General features: G+C 32.2%; 1 protein-coding gene across 3 annotated transcripts in view; it reads right to left on the bottom strand.

The window, feature by feature from the left end:
• Positions 1-19,581, bottom strand: part of AHI1 (Abelson helper integration site 1) — a 225,303-nt gene that overhangs the window by 34,511 nt on the left and 171,211 nt on the right. Inside the window, exons 21-23 of one of the 3 annotated variants that reach the window (XM_031964226.1) lie at positions 11,703-11,762; positions 11,377-11,415; positions 2,311-2,473 (exon numbers count right to left, since the gene is read on the bottom strand). In XM_031964226.1, coding sequence (XP_031820086.1) covers positions 2,311-2,473; positions 11,377-11,415; positions 11,703-11,762 — 262 coding nt within the window. Of the gene's footprint in view, positions 1-2,310; positions 2,474-2,811; positions 2,884-11,376; positions 11,416-11,702; positions 11,763-19,581 lie in introns of all 3 variants that reach the window. The other 2 variants (XM_031964225.1, XM_031964227.1) reach the window with 2 other exon arrangements.

Genomic DNA, 19,581 nt, shown 5'->3' with positions numbered 1-19,581 from the left:
ATGTATGCAAATAAACATATATGTAGGCATATGCACATATAATACACTTTTATAATAGCATAATATAATGTACTAGCTAACAAATAAAAGTACAAATTATAAAAGATTCATATTTACAAATGGTGACCTTTAACCAGATTTTTCTCTACCATAACTATAGATTGATTCATAACTGGGCTTTTAGAAAAACTGAAAAACTAATGGGTAAAAATAAAATGTGTATTTGTATTAATACAAAGTGAATGTGTAAAAAATACAAATTGACAAAATACAAAGTAGTTAGGTAGGAAAGATAGTAAAAGATGAGAGGAATCAAGAAAGATACCCTATAAGCAGTGGTGGTTGAGTTTGATCTTGAAGGAAAAAAGATTCTTTGAGGTGAAAGTCGGGGAAAAAAGATATTCCACATACTGCCAGTGCAAAGGAGTAGAGAAAGGTAGTGGAATATCACATATGAGGAGCAGAGGGGCTGGTTCTTCTGGGTCACATGGTAAGAGAGAAACAATAATCTATTATGAAACTGGAAAAAGAGACTGGCCTGAGATGCTTGATTCAATAACATGGGATCTCTAGTCCTAAATATTGTTGTCTATAAGAAGTAGATATGCGGTAACAAAATAACAAACCACTTCAGTATCTTTGCCAAGAAAACCCCAAATGGGGTCATGAAAAGTTGGACATGACCGAAATGACCAAACAACAACAATAAGAGTTGTGTTCCAGGCGTGGAACTACTAATATTAACTCAGGCCTAATATCCTATTTACTGCATCACTCAGATATCTTTATAAACACTTGGAGGAATGGGTTGAAATAGAAAAGAGACAAATTTATGACTAGCTTTTGTAAAGTAATTTGAAGATTTCAAATATTATCTCCTGTTATCATGATCATAATAATCCTAGGAGATAGAGGTGATATTTTTAAGCCCATTTTGCAAATAAAGAAACTGAGGTAAAGAGATGTTAAGTGATTTGATCATTTGTGTTAGAAGCCAAATTTGAACTCAGGTTTTTTTGAGCCCAGATTGAACATTGATTACTGGGATACTTCGCTACCTATATTATGAGCTAAGTAAATTTTTAACAAGTAGAGAACCTAACAGTAATTTTAAAAGCTAATTGTTTCTCAGGGAAAGATAATCCTGAGTCCTGAACCAGATGATTTAAAAACAAACTTTGAATACAACCCATCAGTATTGGGTTGGGAACTGTCTGAATGACATTTTGATTTGGGATCTCTAAATTTTAGGGTTTGAAGAGTACATCCAAATCCTAAGATTATATATCATCCAATTACTAACAAAGAATATTAGGGATAGAAGGGGCTTTAAGAATTTCTAATCCAACTTGTTCATTCTATACATGAAAGCTGAGGCTCAAAGGGCTGCAAGTGATAGAACAGAATCTCACAATTAGTCAATGACAGAGAACTGAGCCTAGAACTTAGATCTCCTCTTTCTTAATTTAGTGTTTTTTTTTTTTAACACTGTCATATTTTTTGGTGAATCAATGGTTACTCTGATATTAGATTAATTTACTTCCCTTGTGAGAAGGGTTGTTTTTAAGTTCCTTTTTCTTCTTTTCAAGTCCAATTTATATTAATGTCAGTTTTATTTTCCACCTTTGGAGATCTGATAGTCCACAGCTGTCAAAAAGTCAGATATAAAACTTCTGGATGATCTTACATTTTCCAAAATAAAGTCTTCCTCTCCATTTACTTGGGGAAATGAAACAATCTATTGTGGAGGACAGAGTATTTTTGTTTTAACATGTAAAAGGTTGAGACTGACACCTACAACTTTATAAAGTGGGAGTCACAGAGTTTGGATATCTTAGGTACCCGAGAACTGAGGAGGCATTGTGGGAAGCTGAGAGTTGCTGAAATTGTGTGAAGCAAGTTGCTGGGGAAAGGGGGATGGGGAAGAAGATTGATAACTGGAGGGGGGCTGTGTGTGATTACATACAGTAAGGCTGATATTACCCAATCTCAGAGCACAATAGATTTCTAATGTGTTAGTAATCCTAATTTTTTTTTCTTTTTTTAGAGGGGAAAGCATGAAACGAATGGACTCCTCAGTTTAATTATTTACACATCCAGATTACTTAGAAAAGAATGACCATTTCTCTGGACCTCAGTTTTGTTATCTGTAAAATTAGAGTATTAGACTAGATCACCTCTTGGTCCTTTCCAACACTACATCTCTGATCCTATGATCAGCTCAGTAAATTAAACAGTAGAAAATGATAAAAATCTTAGACCATCAGTTATACCCACATTAGTATATCAGGAAAAGAGCATAAAACTTACTTTCACCAGCCACATAATTAGCTGGAAAATAACCTTGTTGTCCATTTGTGAGGCTGCCAAACCACCAGTTATCATTATCTTTGTACAACACTTGGATAATGTCACTTCGATGGATGGTTAGCTCATCTGATCGATGCGCTGTGTAGTCATAAAGAGCCACTACCTAAAAGAGAGATAAGACCACCACAGCTTTATCACAACTGTGCCACAGAGAAAAACCCCCAACATTCACTTCCTCTTGCAGAAAAGCAGCTGAAACCAAAGCTGCACTTTGGTAAGGCTGAGGCTGTCTCAAGGTTTGCTAATGGGATCAGGGGTGGTGGGAACGCAGCAGGAGAAGCAAGATAAAGGACTGTGGGATTGAGAAATGGTTAAGAGCATTCAATACACTAAGATTAGCTTCAAAACAGCAGATGTTAGTTGTTTCAAGCAATTTGCTTGTGAAGGTGATGGGGAGGGAAAAAAGCTCATGCATTCACTTTCTTAGAATTATATCACCACCTTTAGATCCCGTTCTATCCTTGTGTGGAGCAGATGTGTTTGAATAAATTCTTTGACACTTTGACAGTTTTGCTAAAAGGAACCCCCCCAATGGAAAACTTGATTGTAAAGCTTTATTTTAATTGCTTGGTTTACTGTTAATGCCTCTATAGTAGAAAAAAAATTTCTGTATAAATATTCTCATGTTGAATGTCTACACAATAATGTACATAATAAAGTTTTTATTTGTTCTATGAAAACCTTCCATCAGGTAGAAATTTAAGATGAAAAAGAAAAACACCTTTGATTAGGATCCCTTATTGTAATTATAGGAATTATGATTTTTTGCTAACTATTTGGTTTATGCAAACCTACATGACTGAAATTCCCTACCCTATTGAGAAGCTATAAAGGATGATGGAAGATCTCAATAAACATATAAAACATGTGATCTATTATAGTAAACAATATCTACACTCTTTCTTCTGCTTTTCACGGGATTTGAAAATTATTAAATCTATACTTACTAAATGAAACATAGATTTCAAATCCATGCTATTACAGGAACAAGGTCAACATTTAATAGATACTTATCAAGAATTTCTTGTGTCCCTAGAATTATGTTAGATACTGTGGTGACTCCAAAAAAAATTAACACATATCCTGTTTTGAAGGAATTTACTCCAAGAAACTAAGTAAGATCTTTCAGTTCTCATACATTGACTAGGATGTCACAAAGACATTTATATAAAAACTGATGAACCCAACCCTTTCCCCCCTAAAATGTTCCTTTCATCTACTCTTAACACTGACATTATTTCACTTCATATTGAAGTTTATGACCTGTTTAGCATTTGAGCACATTTAGAAATGGGGAACATTTAGGGAAGCTTCTATTTTTCAATTCAATTCAGAGGATCATAGATTTAGATTTGGAAGGAACCTCTGAGGTTATCTAGTTGAACCACCTTATTTTATAGATGAAGATGCTGGTTTAGAGAGATTAGATTAGAGAGAGATTAAGTGACTTACATGATCAGACAATAAATATCAGAGAGACTATTTGAATTCAAGATTTCTGAGTTTCTTAATCACGCTGCCAAGTTACTTTTATGCTAGCTCTGAAGATCTAAGATATCTGTAAAATATACAATTAGAATTGCATTATTGTTGCTTAGTTATTTCAGTTGTGTCTGACTCTCTGTGATCTGGATTTTTGCCAAAGATGCTAGAATGGTTTGCAGTTTCCTTCTCCAATCCATTTTACAGAGGAAGACACTAGGGCAGACTTGTGTAGGGTCATAGGGCTAGCATGTATTTGAGGTCAGATTTAAGCTCAAGAAAATGACTCTTCCTGATTCCCAGACCAGTGCTCTATCCATTAAAATATCTAGCAGCCCATATAACTGTATATAGTCAAATACAATTATAGTAAAATACTTAATATAGCTTCATAAGGCAATTATCAGAATCATACAAAAATAAATTCTTCTGAACTATAGTCTGTCCTGATAGACTGGAAAGCTCAATTCCCTATTTTCCTATGGATTTCTTAGATTTATTAACACTCAGGCTTTCAGAAAAGTTTTGGTAAAAGGTAGTATGGTGTAGAGTAAAGAGATCTGGGCAAGGTAGCACTTGGGTTTGAATATTAACTCCAATATTTGCTAATTAAAATAGGCAAAGAATAGAATCTCTCTGAATTTGTTTCCTTAGGTATAAAATGGGTATATTAATGGTTATTATGCTTTCCTCACAGAAAAGCATGTTGTGAGGATCAAATACAATTATAAGAAGTATCTTATAAAGCTATTATTAAATATCAGCTATTATTACTGAGCTCTTGATTCTCTTCTCCCCAGTGTTATTGCTTCTGAAGCAAGTTTAAAAACTAGGAACTCAATCAAAATTTGACAAAGGTCCTTAATTCCTTGTTTTTTCTTTCCAAGTATTACTTTCCCCAGAAATACATATAGTATGACTGCTATGTATCTTACTTTCACATGGCCTTTAGGCAGGAAATGCTTGGAAAAATAATAATGTCTACAGCAATATTTGTTAGAATAATTACATTAATTTAGTACTTCATAAGGCTTTTCTATTAACAATCCCATAAAATAATATTCTAACAAATGAGAACATGGAAGCTCAATGATTTGTTCATGATCATACAAAGAGGAAGGAAGGATGTAGTGTAGGGATCAAATCTGGGTCTCTGGCTCCATGCTTAGCATTCCTTCTATGCTGTTCTATAAACACAGAAAAGCTCAGTTAACTTTAACTTTTAGGGAATATTCTGGATATCTAGGATTTATGGGTAGTTTATGGTTTTATCAGTTTTGGTTAGAATTCTTCTAAAAAAATTCATTTATCTTTCACTTCTTAACTAGAATGTCTTTTCTTGAGGATTCAGTAATTATTATAAACACCAATTATTTAATTGTGTTGATAATCATTTCAGGAATTGGGAGGCAAAGTTTACCCCCACTCTAAATGGTCTGATTGGTATTCTTTTTGGATCTTGCATTTGTTTTTTATATTAAAAGATTTTCTTTCCTCAGTGTCAATTCTCAATACTGACAATATAGCAAGATAGATATGTTTGAAACTTCAAAAAATAGATGATTGATCAAACAGAAAATGTTGATTAATAGATATCCATCTAGAGAGAGAGAATTTACAGAATATTATACTGCTCTGTCTGTGCCCTATTCAATATTTTTATTAATAACTTAGATGATTAAGTAATAAATAACAAGCTTGTTTATAGCTAGTATGTTGTATGACCTAGTTCATTTCTTTTGTGATCTCTACTATCCTTGTTGGATTTTGAATTCTTTTAATCAAGTGAAACATGTAACTTTCAATTCTCCTCTATTCATTTATAATATGATAATAATAATTATTATATTTATAATATATTTATTCATTACATATTTAATAATACAATTATTATAATTAAGTTACTTATTTATTTGAAGTTTGTACTAGTATATCACTTAAGATGCTGGTTTAGACCTATCTTTAACCAAATTATTTTCTATTTTTCACAGCAGTTATTGTTGAATAAGAAGTCCTTCTAATAGTTTGTATAATTGGGTTTACTAGGCAGTATTCATTTTATTTCTAGATCTTGCTTTGAACAGTCTCTTTTATAAATCTTTTTTTTTCTTTTTTAAACCAGGACCAACTACTTGATCTTATGTTCCTTCAAATAAATTTTATTCATTTTTCTAGCTCCACAAAGTAATCTTTTGGTAGTGTGATTGGTTTAAGAGGAAGGGATAATCATTTATTTACTATATATCATACCATATACTTGAGTGCTTTACAAATATTTCATTTGAACCTCACAACACTCTATTATGTATATGCTGTTATTAGTTCTATTTTGTAATTAAGGAAACTGAGGAAGACAGAGATTAAATAGCTAAAAGTGTCTGAGGTTGGATTTGAATTCTAGTCTTCTTGACTTCAGATCCTAATGTACCACTTGGTTTCCTCTTATACAAATAAGCACTGCATCAGCAAATTCATTTAGATGGTATTATAATTTTTTTAACATACTGGTGAACTTAACTATACAAAAGCACAACATTCCTCCCCCCAATCAATCTCTCTCTCTTTCTCTCTCTCTGTCTCTCTGTATTCTTTCAATCCTGCAAAGTTGTATACTTTCTGAAAGTTTTTTAGTTGGATAACTTTTAAGTATTTCAAGAATTTTGAATAGAATTTTTCTTTCCACAACCTTCATCATGAGCACCAGATTGAACTGCAAAAATGACGAGACCCAATTTTCTGTGCTGTTAATTAACTAAATATATTATCTCAGGATTACGTTTTTGCTTTAAATTGTTGATGCTCTTTGGTTTTCTAACTAAATTATAATATTGTCAAAAAGTTGTTGTGATTCATTTTTTTTTTCAGTTGTGACTGGTTTGTGACCCTATTTGGGTTTCTTTTGGCAAAAATACTGGAGTGGTTTGCCATTTCTTTCCCTAGCTCTTTTTACAGATGAGGAACTGAGGCAAGCAAGGTTAAGTAACTTCCCCAGGGTAAAACAGCTGGTAAATGTCTGAGGCCAGATTTGAACTCAGGAAGATGAGTTTGGTACTCTATCCACTGTACCACCTAGTTGTTCTATTTCTGCAGTTAGGGCTATTTTTGTTTCCTCTTTACTTATATTTATCTTATACTATGTCAATAATAGATTGATATCCTTGCTTTTCCCCTGAATTCAGCAGTAAAGTTTCCAGAATTTCTTCATTGCAAATAATGCTTATTTAGTTTCATATATACTGTATGCTTTTCTTTATTTATTTTTTATTTTTTTTCCAGCTTTTCTCTCTCTCTCTTTTTTTTTTTATTTAATAGCCTTTTATTTACAGGATATATACATGGGTAACTTTACAGCATTAACAATTGCCAAACCTCTTGTTCCAATTTTTCACCTCTTACCCCCCCCCACCCCCTCCCCTAGATGGCAGGATGACCAGTAGATGTTAAATATATTAAAATATAAATTAGATACACAATAAGTATACATGACCAAAACGTTATTTTGCTGTACAAAAAGAATCAGACTCTGAAATATTGTACAATTAGCTTGTGAAGGAAATCAAAAATGCAGGTGGGCATAAATATAGGGATTGGGAATTCAATGTAATGGTTTTTAGTCATCTCCCAGAGTTCTTTTTCTGGGCATAGCTAGTTCAGTTCATTACTGCTCCATTAGAAATGATTTGGTTGATCTCGTTGCTGAGGATGGCCTGGTCCATCAGAACTGGTCATCATACTGTATGCTTTTGAAACAAACATTTATAGAGGGACTATTATGTGCAAGATGCTGTTCTAGGTAAGGAAATACAAAAACAGAAACTGAACAATATATGTCCTAACTAAAGAAGTTTATATTCTCACAAGTAGAAAACATGTACAAATACATACATACCTACATATATAGATACATACATATATATATAATAGATAAAATATTGCTATAATATAATCTGGAGAGAAGTGGGGAAGGTACTAGCAGCTAAAGGGTCCAGAAAAAGCTTTATGAATAAGGCATGCATTTGAGCTCAGGTTTAAAGGAAACTGTTAAAGGACTTTCCATATGCTCTTTTAAAAATGGATTAAATTCACATTTAAAATTATTAAAGATGGTTTTATATTTTTTTCATTAGTGTCTTAAGTGTTTTTTTTAAAATTAGGATTATTTTGGGGGGCATTTTACCTATGTCTTTTACCCTTGTTATTTGTTTTGCTTAATTTATTTTGATAAGATAGCTTTCTTTGTCCCTCTCCCACTTGTCAACTCATTCCTTAGTTTTGGCAATTTAAAAGTTTTACTTATTTCCTTTTCTTAAAATCAATTCTTCCCCCCTCCTCTTTTTCCTCTCCTGTTCAAATAAATTATATTCCCTTCCTCTTCTTTCTTTCAACTTCCTTTATTAGTGTTTTCCTTTTTCTATACTGTTTTCCAAAGAATTTATCTTATTCTCTTCATCAACAATTATTTTCAATTTCTAATTTGAACTTTCAGTCCTTCATTAAAAATCTGCATGACAGATGTTCTTTGTGCCAAATTTGAGTTCTGACATTTAATCAATTTCTATATTATTGCCTTGGTAGAACCCTGCCTTTAAGTTTTCTTGTCTTTCCTTTGCTACCTTTTTCCTTTAGTACTTATTCTCTTTAAGAAGCTCAAACTTATTTCCTTTAATCTGTTCATACCACATGTTTCTCTCCTCCCCCCATCCTTCATTGCACCTTTTCTCCATTTATCTACCTTCTCATTCTGGAATTTTATGCAATAAAATTCAGTGATTTACCCATAAGAGGAGTTGTGGGGTATATACTATATCTCAGTTCCGATTTTCCAACATAATTTGTCCTATTGTTTTACACTTTGTTTTTATGTTTGTTCCTTAGTGTACTTAGAAAATTGCTTAATGGTTCCATTCCTTCTACGCCTTCTAAAAATCAGATGGAGAAGTTAGTTTTTCTTTTTTTATTTATTATTTAAGATAATCTCTAGAAATGAGGTATCCTTCCCCATCCCAACAGTTTTATTTATTTATTTACACTTCATTCTTGTATTTCTGCTGTTTGGGATTTTTTCAAGTAAAATATTCTGCTCGTTTTTCTTCTTTAATGGCTCAAATGTTTCATTTTTATTCAATATCCATTTTTTCCTAGTGATGATTATGTTTAAGTTACAAGTTATATTATTTGAGGTTATATATTGAGTATTTTCGTTTTTCCAAATATAACATTCCATTTCCTTCTGTGACTCCAAGTGGACTGCATAACAGTTTTGTGTTATTTGAATGTCCTTTTGTTTAAGGGTCTTCTAGCTACTTGCATAATTTGGTGCTTTTCACTGGAATTGTTAAATTCTTCTGTCTTGGAAGTTTGAGGTGTAGGTCTTTTTTCTGAAGCCAATATATATATTCTTTTGATTAGTGCTTTTGAGTTCTGCATTCAGAAGTTTAGGGAAGCTTCTTGCATTATTTCCTACGTTATGGTGTCAATTTTTTTTTACTTATTTTATTCTTGGAGATTTGTGACCAAATGTTTCTATGAATCCTTTCTTTAAGATCAATTTTTTTTTTATCAGTGTTGAGATAAAATATTCTTTTGGCATTATTGCCTTTTATCTCTCTTCTTCAATCAATTGAAATTGTTAATTGAAAAATTAAAATAATATTTGACCATGTAAATTCAAGATAGAAGCTAGCTGGTGCAGTGGATAGAGGATCAACCCTGAAGTCAGGAAGACCTGATTTCAAATTTGGCTTCAGACACTTAACACTTCCTAGATGTGTGACCCTAAGCAAGTCACTTAACCCCAACTGCCTCAGCAAAAAATAAAAATAAAAAAAATAAAATCTTTGTACTTCCTAAATCTATCACATTTTCTTAAATAATAGCGTTTAATTGAATTGACTTAAATCATCATTTAATAAATATGTAACACTATTTCTGGCCTTGGAAATGAATTGCTTCTGTCCATTTAATCACATAAATATTTACCTTTTAGGATATTTATCTTTTTTTTCTTACCTGTTTTTCTATTACTTTTAAAAGCAAAGTGTCATCAAGACTACACATGAATTATTTGCATAGAGAATTCTATCATGAATTTACATGGTCAAAATTATTTTAATTTTTCAATTAACAACTGCAATTTTATAGAAATAAATATGGATTAAAAATCAATTGAGATCATAAGTTTTAATTTTCAGTCTAAATAATGATAATACTTGGCATTTACTTAATGATTTGATGTTTGAAGAGGACTTTACATATATATTCTTTTTTGAATATCTCAATACAATTGTGAGATGGGCACTACAGATATTACTATGCCCAACTTACAGATGAGGAAACTGAAACTAAAAGAGGTCAAGTAAGAGACAGGATTCAAAGAAATGTTTTCCTGATTTTTATGGCAAGACCTATATAAAAGCTGGATCATCTGGGTTAAGATTGTTGTCTTTATGTATTATAGGCAGAGAAAGAAAAAATTCCAATTCATAAGCCAAAAGGATTAACCCTTTGTACCTTTTAGTAACCTGGCAAGCTTCCTTTTGAATTGAAGAGATGACTGCATTCTAGTTTCTGTTCTACAGTCTGTGGTGAACAAACTTAATGGTGAACAAAATTAAAAGGGAATTTGAACATTTTATAAAAAATTCAATCATAGTTCTAGAAATATTATCTTACTTTATAGATATATCAGACCTTTATTACAACCAATCACCACGTTTTGAATAATTATAACTTCAGGTAGTACAAATCTGACTCCATGCAAACATTTCATAAGATCTATTATTCATACTAATTGGGAGCTGGCTTGTATTGAGATGACCCAGTTTAATGTGTGTGTATGTGTGTGTGTGTGTGTACACGCACAACAATTAGATGAATTAATTTAATAATAAATTTTGATCTGAGTTGGGGAAAGAGAAGAAAAAACACCTATAAAAATGAAATTTTATTACATCACAAAGTTATCTTTATTCATGATTCATGGTTTAGTTATAGTGAAGTTGCTTATATTTCTATCTGACAAACAAAAAGAATGTAAAGGCTTGTTTCTAGTAATAGGTAGCAAAAATATATTACATGTTATGTCTATGGATTTTTTTTCTGGATCTGTGCTCTCATTTTTGTTAAATCTGAAGATTCCTACCTTACAGATCACTTAATATACTAAAGTCTTATAGAGCTGCCTGGGGCAGAGTTTATACTTGGGCTTTCCTGACTATAATGCCTCAATTCTACTACATTCTGGGTCACATCTATCTCTTCCATGAATATTGATCATAAAATTTGCAAATTATTATATTTCTGACCAGATCTATCATTTCATTAGTGCAAGGAATCCTTTCTTCCATTATAAATCTTCTTTGTAACTTCAATTTTTTTTAGAGCAGTAGCTTCCCAAATGTTCTCCAAGCCCCAAATGTTCTCAGCTCAATAAATTCTAGAGGTCTTCCAACAGACACACATAACAAATAACACAAATCAATTTTTTATAAAGAAAAGTTACCTCCTTCCTGGGAATAGACATACCTGAGTTGAGAACTTCTGTTTTAGAGAGCTAATGGGGCACTGAGGGGTTAAGTGAGTGAAAAGATCACAAATTTAGAATGTGGCAGCGGTAGGACTTGAAACCAGGTCTTTCAATCTCCAAGCACAATTCTCTATTACTATGCTACACTGTCTCTCATAATAACTTCCCTTAAAAAAACAACCACCAAAACAAAAAAAAAATTTAAAACAAACAAACCAACCAACCACCAATTACTACCACCACCCTATCCCACTCTCCATTCCCTAAAAAATAAGATCAAATGAGAGCAAATAATTTGAAAAATGAATATTTGTTCAATACTTACTGTCTCTGGACCTGGCAATGCTCCTATTCTTTTAGGTAATGATACTGGAGTATCATCATTCTAGAAGGAAAAAAAAATCATTTAATTAATTTATTACTTAGCAAAATATGTAAATATAAATAATAGATTTTTGTGACATAAAACTAATAAAGATGGTAACATAAAGCAGAAAGAACATTTAATTAGGAATCAAGAGATCTAGGACATAGTCCTGTCTATGACAGTGACTGTATGACATTAGGTACATTAATTAATCTCTTAAGATCTCAGTTTCCTCACCCATAAAATGAAGGAATTGAACTAAAGAGATTAACTATATATCCTCTCTAGCACTAAATAGTCTGATCTTTAAGAATGTTCTTACATTTAAAAGTCTGTGTATTTGGATGTAAAGAACTATAATATCTAACAAAGCAAATTCTAAATAGTAAGTACTGGATAAGGAAGAATCTACCTCATTGGTGATTCTGGTGTGATTAGACATTACCACTGATTTTACAAAGGAAAGTCTTCTCCTAAAGATAACAGACTCTGATAAGAAAATAAAGATTTTCTTTAAAACTTATAATTCACAATTCACATGTAGATTGTAACATGTCAAATAGTCACCTTGAAAATTCTGTAAGGGACATTGGTGGATTTATTTTGAACTTGATTTGAACTCTGGACTTTGACTATAAGGGTGCTTTTATATTTAAAGGCTCATTTTCCATCTTATGATTAGCACTGATTCAATCATTTGATTCCTGTACTTCTCACTCATCTACTTTACTGCAGGGAATCATCATTATTTTAATGAAACTAGACCTCAAAAAAGTCAAAATATACATTCTTCACAGATATTTCTAAAGCATTTGCAACAAATCAAACAGCTAAACTACAAATTTATGAGACTATTTGGCAGGGTTTTATACAGTAGGTTAGAGCAGATTTAGAAGAAGGAAAAATAAGAGCACATACGTTTATTCAGAGATATCTTCCTTTAAAAGAACGGAATTCTGAAACATCAATTAAACCAAACCTTCTGTCTTTTCATGGTCTAGTATGTGTAACTATTTTTATAGTAATTCTTTGTGAATAGGATATAAAACATGAGCCAAAATTACATCTTGAAAAGAGAATATATTTTAAATATAAGGAAGAGATCTGTTCTTTATCCCTCCTCATATTAGCTTCATTTGATTGATAGGCTTATATCCAGCTACTCACTATACTAAGACTTGAGAAATCATATATATACACATATGTATATATAAAAGCTTTTGATTTTCAAAACATATGCATAGATCATTTTTCAACATTGACCCTTGCAAGACCTTGCAAATTTTCCAAATTTCCCCCCTTCTCCCCACCCCCTCTCCTAGATGGCAAATAATCCAATATATGTTAAACATGTTAACAAATATATGTTAAATCCAATATATATATATGTACATATATTGCTGTACAATATATGTATATTGCTTGCTGCACAAGAAAAATTATATTAAAAAGAAAAAAAAGGAGAAAGAAAACAAAATGCAAGCAAACAACAACAAAAAAGAGTAAACATGTTAGGTTGTGATCCACATTTAGTTCCCACAGTTGTCTCTCTGGGTGTAGATGGCTTTCTTCATCACTAGACCAATGGAACTGGCCTCAATCATCTCACTGTCGAAAAGACATCAGAATTGATCTTCATGTAATCTTGTTGTTGCCATGTACAATGATCTCCTGCTTCTGCTCATTTCACTTAGCATTAATTCATATAAATCTCTCCAGGCCTTTTTGAAATCATTCTGTTGATCATTTCTTAGAGGACAATAATATTCCATAATATCCACATACCATAACTTATTCAGCCATTCTCCAACTAATGGACATCCATTCAGTTTCTAGTTTCTTGCCATTACAAAAAGGGCTGCTACAAATATTTTTGCAAATTTGGGTCCCTTTCCCTCCTTTATTATCTCTTGATATAAGCCTAGTAGAAACATTGCTGGATCAAAGGGTATGCACATCAAATATATTTAAAAAAATTATTATTGTTATCAAACATGTTACTGCTTACATTACAATGAGAAGTTATACAGTATTTTCAAGATGTTCCTAAATCTGTCTTAGATCCAGTTGACAGTTTGTTTTCCAATAAAGTAGATTGAGTGAAAGCCTGAATATGTTCATTGTTTCTGATCTAGTATAATTCTCTACATATTTAATTCTATAAGTCAGAAAATATGATCTCCCAAGTAACAAGTAACACTGCACCAGAGGGGCATTTGTAAGAATTGACTTATTCTTAAAATAGCAATTCGATCACTAGAAGTACTTCAGGAAACCTTGGTGGAATTGATTCCAACCAAGTTAATTATTAAGACTGATATGAACACAAGTTAGAAAATTTGATTGCATATTTTCACAAGGAAAATACATTTTTACTTTTGAAGCCATTATATATATATATATAACATACATGTTACACAAAATACATATTAATATATCATCATAATTGGAAAAGGATAAGTGTTATCCCCATCTTCAAAAAAAAAAGAAGAAAAAGTCTACAAACTATATTTCATTAAGCTTAATTTTGATTCCTGAGATTTTAGGATAGATCATTAAAAAGATAGATATCTAAAAAGGAAGGAAGTGGTTACAAAGGTCCATCATGATAGATTCAAGAAACACATTTTGGCAGAAGAGCTTTTCATTTTCTTTTTCAGTTAAGATTACTGTTAGCAGATGAAGTGAATGCTGTGTGGATACAGTTGCCTAGGTTTTAGCAAAGCTTTTGATAAGGTGTCTCATACTATTTTTGTAGAGAAGATGGAGAGATATAGGCTATTAATACAATTAGATGGATTCAGATAATTTGGATGGCTAAAGTTAAAACTAGTTGTTAATACTTCAATGTAAATAGGGGTCTACACTTGGTCCTATACTCAAAGTTAGCAATGTGTTGTGTGTCCAGAAATATTAAAGTGATTGAGGGGAAGGGAAGAGCAATAATAGGGGAATACATTCCAGGTATATGAAGATGATGGTTCCACTTTAATTTGTTCTTGTTAAGATCTTGCCTGGAGTTCTGGGTGTCATAGTTCAGAAAGAATATTGACAAGTTGGAATATGTCTAGAGTAGGGCAGTTATGATAGTGAAAGGCATTGGGTTTATTATACATAAAGAACTAGACGAATTTAAATTGGAAAAGAGAGTACTGAGGATTTACATGATAGTTATTTTAAAGTATCTGAAAGGCTTTTATGTGGTGGACAAATGAAGACTTGTTCTGTATGGTTCCAGAGGAGCAATGAGGAGAAATTTAAAAAAGGCTAATTTGGGCTTGATATCAGAAAAAAAAAATCTCTGACTCCTTTCAGTTGTTTTTCTTAAACTATATTTCTCATGTTCACCTTTTTTCACCTTTGTTTTAAAGTTACCTTAGGTAACAGTGGGAATAAGCATGCTTTTTTAAAGTAAAATTTTATTTTTTTCTGATTATTAAACATATATTTTTTCTTCCTCTTTTCCCAGTTCATCTGCAGGCCATCCTCCATCCCCGAATAAAAAATAAAGAAACAAACCTTGTAACAAATATACATAGAAAAATACTGTTACTTTTCCAAAAGCCATATTCTGCACATTTAGGGCATCACTTCTTTGTTAGAAGGTAGGTAGAATTCTTTATCATTGGTCCTATGGAATCAAGGTTTGATTATATAGTTGATAAGAGTTCCTACATCTTACAAAATTGTTCATTTTTTTTTCAATTTTATCTCAACATAAATTATTCTCTGGGTTTTGCTCATTTTAATCTATAAAGGTCTTCCTTAAGTTTCTTTGAAACCACCTCTTTTATTATTGAGTAAGAAAGCTTTTGAAAATGATATTCAATAGTAGATGACATCTTTCTCATCTTTCTATCTCACAATTGCCTGAAAAGTGTAGAGAATGTAAATAACTAGTAATATTAATAATTAAAAACCCTTGGACTCAATAAGCAGAATGGTAAATTATAGCAAATTTAAAAATAAGGGGTCACCCACCCATACATCAATATCATTTAATATTCCAATATAACAACAGAAGAAAATCAATAAACAGAATGGTGCATCATAGGATCTTTTAAATAAGGGGTCTCCCATTCACGCATCAATATCATTCGGTATTCCAATATAATAACAGAAAAAAATCTATTTAATAACCCTTAGATGATAAATATAAGTGAGACCTAAACTAATGAAAGTCACTTTTTTGAGGAGGAAATCCAACACAGAGCTCAAATTAGCAAGATCAATTGGAGTAAGAACCTCCAAATATTTCTGTTTTGATTACAACATTCCAAAGACAATGCAGAAACTGTTTGAAGAAATCTGTAATCACTCAGAGGAGTTTGGCCTATTCGTTCATTTAGGAAAGAGCAAATAAATAATGAATGTATATTGCCTAGATTTCTTTTTTAAAATTTTTAATAGCTTTTTATTTACAAGTTATATGCATGGGTAATTTTACAGTTGACAATTGCCAAACCTTTTGTTCCAATTTTTCCCCTCCTTCCCCCACTCCCTCCCCTAGATGGCAGGATGACCAGTAGATGTTAAATACATTAAAGTATAAATTAAATACAAAATAAGTATACATGTCCAAACAGTTATTTTGCTGTACAAAGAGAATTGGACTCTGAAATAGTGTACAATTAGCCCGTGAAGGAAATAAAAAATGCAAGCAGGCAAAAATATAGGGATTGGGAATTCAATGTAATGGTTCTTAATAATCTCCCAGAATTCTTTCGCTGGGTGTAGCTGGTTCAGTTCATTACTGCTCCATTGGAACTGATTTGGTTCATCTCATTGCTGAAGATGGCCAGGTCCATTAGAATTGATCATCATATAGTATTGTTGTTGAAGTATATAATGATCTCCTGGTCCTGCTCATTCACTCAACGTAAGTTCATGTAAGTCTTTCCAGGCCTTTCTGAAATCATCCTGTTGGTCATTTCTTACGGAACAATAATATTTCATAATATTCATATATCGCAATTTATTCAGTCACTCTCCAGTTGTTGGGCATCTACTCAGTTTCCAGTTTCTGTATTGCCTAGATTTCAACTTTTATTTAAATGGATGCATTTTAGAACTTGTTCAATAGTTTGTGTATTTGGTTTAAGCAATATAGGTGGACCCTGAGCTGGGTTGGAGTTGAAAACAAAGAGGAGAGAAGGCTGGATTGCTTTGGGGAAATTTCAAAGCATTTACATGGACTCCACAATTTACATAGAGTAAATGTGTAAATGTTAATATTTTTCAATACATTATGTGAGAATCAACTGATGGAAGTGGCTCTTTTTAACAATGAGGTGATTCAGATCAATTCCAATAGACTTACAACAAAGAATATAGGGACTGAATGGGGATCACAACATAGGAGTTTCACCTTTTTTGTTGTTTTCTTGCTTTTTTCTTCAAATTTTTTCCTCCATTTTCATCTGATTTTTCTTGTTCAGCAAGATAAATGTGAAAATATGTTTAAAAGAATTACACATGTTTAGTATATTGGATCACTTGCTGTCTAGGAGAGGGGAATGGAGGGGAGGGAGAAAAATTTGGAACACAAGCTGAAAACTATCTTTGCATGTATTTTGAAAAAAAAAGCTATTATCAAAATATTTTTCAATACATTTACCATATAGACAGTACCAGAAAGGTGCATGACAGTTAATAGCAAGAAAGAATCTCATAATAGGAACAAAAGATATTATGAAAGAATTATATGAAAGAAAAAGATGGATGTTCATATAGTGAGGCTGGAGAGGTAGAGAGCTCCTTGGATATTTTAGTGACATCTGAAAAAACAGAAAAAAGTCTCTAGCACATTGAGTTGGTATCCTTTGGTGACTTTTTGGAAAACATGGGCATGATGAGTAGGTATAGCTAGTTTAAGATCTGCATCATTGAAATAACTACTAAATTGATGAGATGAAAGAGCCATTTGAGTCTTTTGTGTTGATAAATACATCCTAACAATGAGAAGTGTTCAAAAGTGGAATGGTTCACATGTGATGAGATCTTCTAACATGAAAGGCTTTCTTCAAATAGAGGGTAAATAAGCATTCTCTTATAGTGAAGTTTCCTTTTGTGTATAGTCTGACCTAGATGACTTCTGAGGTCCCTACCAATTCTCAAATTCTGTGATTCTCTTGCCTTTTTTTTCACAATTAGAAGATAAATTTCATTCACTACATTTTAAGGCAAAGATTTATGAAAGCTATATTCACAAATACACACCTGAAGATTTTCTGAAATATTCTGATCACTTGTTGATAATGCCTCCCTTTTTTGCATTTATCTTTAGACTCTTTTTTTCTGGATCTATAGTTTTCACATTTACTAATTTCATATATAATCTATCTATTTCAGATTCTCTCTCTCTCTGTCTCTCCTTTTCCCCAGGAGGCAGATAGGAATTGGAGAAAGATGAAAGTACCTAGAAGAATGCTTGAAGGCCCTTTATTTCATTGGATATCCATTTTTTTCCCTGAAGGATTATACTCAGTTTTGCTAGGTAGGTGATTTTTAGTTGTAATACTAATCCTTTTGCCTTCCAGAATATCATATTCCAAACCCTCTAATTCTTTAATGTAGAGGCTGCTAAATTTTGTGTTATCCTAATTGCGGCTTCATGATATTTGAATTATGTCTTTCTGTCTACTTGCAATATTTTCTACCAGGAGATCTGTAATTTGGCTAATATATTCCTGGAAGTTTTCATCTTGGGATTACTTTCAGGAAGTGACAGGTAGATTCTTTCAATTTCTATGTTGCTACCTTCAGGTTCTTGGATATCAGGGCAGTTTTCCTTCATAATTTCTTGAAATATGATTTTGAAAATGCCTCTTCTTTTTGATAAAGACTTTTGGGTAGTTCAATAATTTTTGAATTATCTCTTCTTGGTCTCTTTTCCAGGTCAGTTGTTTTTCTGAAGAGATATTTCACTTTTCTCCCCCAATTTTTTCACTCTTTTGATTTGATTTTATTCTTTCTTGATAGCTCACAAAATCATTAGTTTTGACTTATCAAATTCTAATTTTTAAGGAATTATTTTCTTCAGTGAACTTCTGTTCCTCTTTTTCTATTAACCAATTCTGTTTTTTAAGATATTATTTTCTTCAAGTCCTAATTTTGACTTTTTTTCATAATTTTTTAAAATCACTCATTTCTTTCCCCTTTCTCTCTTTCTTATTTGATTTTTAAAATCCTTACTGAGCTGTTCTTGGAATTCTTTTTAGATTTGTGTCCAATTTGCCTTTTTTTTTTTTTTTTTAAAGATTTTATATGGAGCTATTTTGACTGTTTTCTTCTGAGTTTGTGTCTCGATCTTCTCTGTCACTAAAATAACTATCATTGGGTTCTTTTTTATTTTATTTTATTTTTTTGTTTGCTCATGTTCCTAAGCTAATTCTTACTTTTAAGTTTAAATTAAACTTGGGGTCTGCTCCTGTTTTCAGAGTTAGAGGGTTATATGGGTTTTCCATTATTTCAAGGTAGATCATATAAGGAAATGTGTGATCACTGTTCTTCTGGCCAGTGCTTCGGTTCAAGAGACTCACAAGCCTTCTTCCTTGCTCTTGAACTGAGGCCTAAGCCCCTGGTCCCTGTAGCTACAAGTACTCTTGAAGGATCCTAATGGCCCTGAAAACGTAATTCAGGCCCCTGCCCCCCTGCACCCACAAGTACTAGTTATGTTAGTGCTTCTCTTCCTCCTGGGACTGTGATCTAGAACTTGGGCAAGATAAGCAAGGCAACAGAGTTCAATACCTGGTGCCAGCAAAGATTCCCCATAATCTCCTTTTGTCCAGTTGTCCTAACCCCTTCTGTGTCTCAGTTGAAAGCTCCCAGATGCAGC

Source organism: Sarcophilus harrisii, chromosome 4 (genome assembly GCF_902635505.1).
Source record: "Sarcophilus harrisii chromosome 4, mSarHar1.11, whole genome shotgun sequence".
Classification (NCBI taxonomy): domain Eukaryota; kingdom Metazoa; phylum Chordata; class Mammalia; order Dasyuromorphia; family Dasyuridae; genus Sarcophilus; species Sarcophilus harrisii.
Note: the sequence above shows the minus strand (reverse complement) of the source record. Positions and strands in the feature narration are given on the sequence as shown.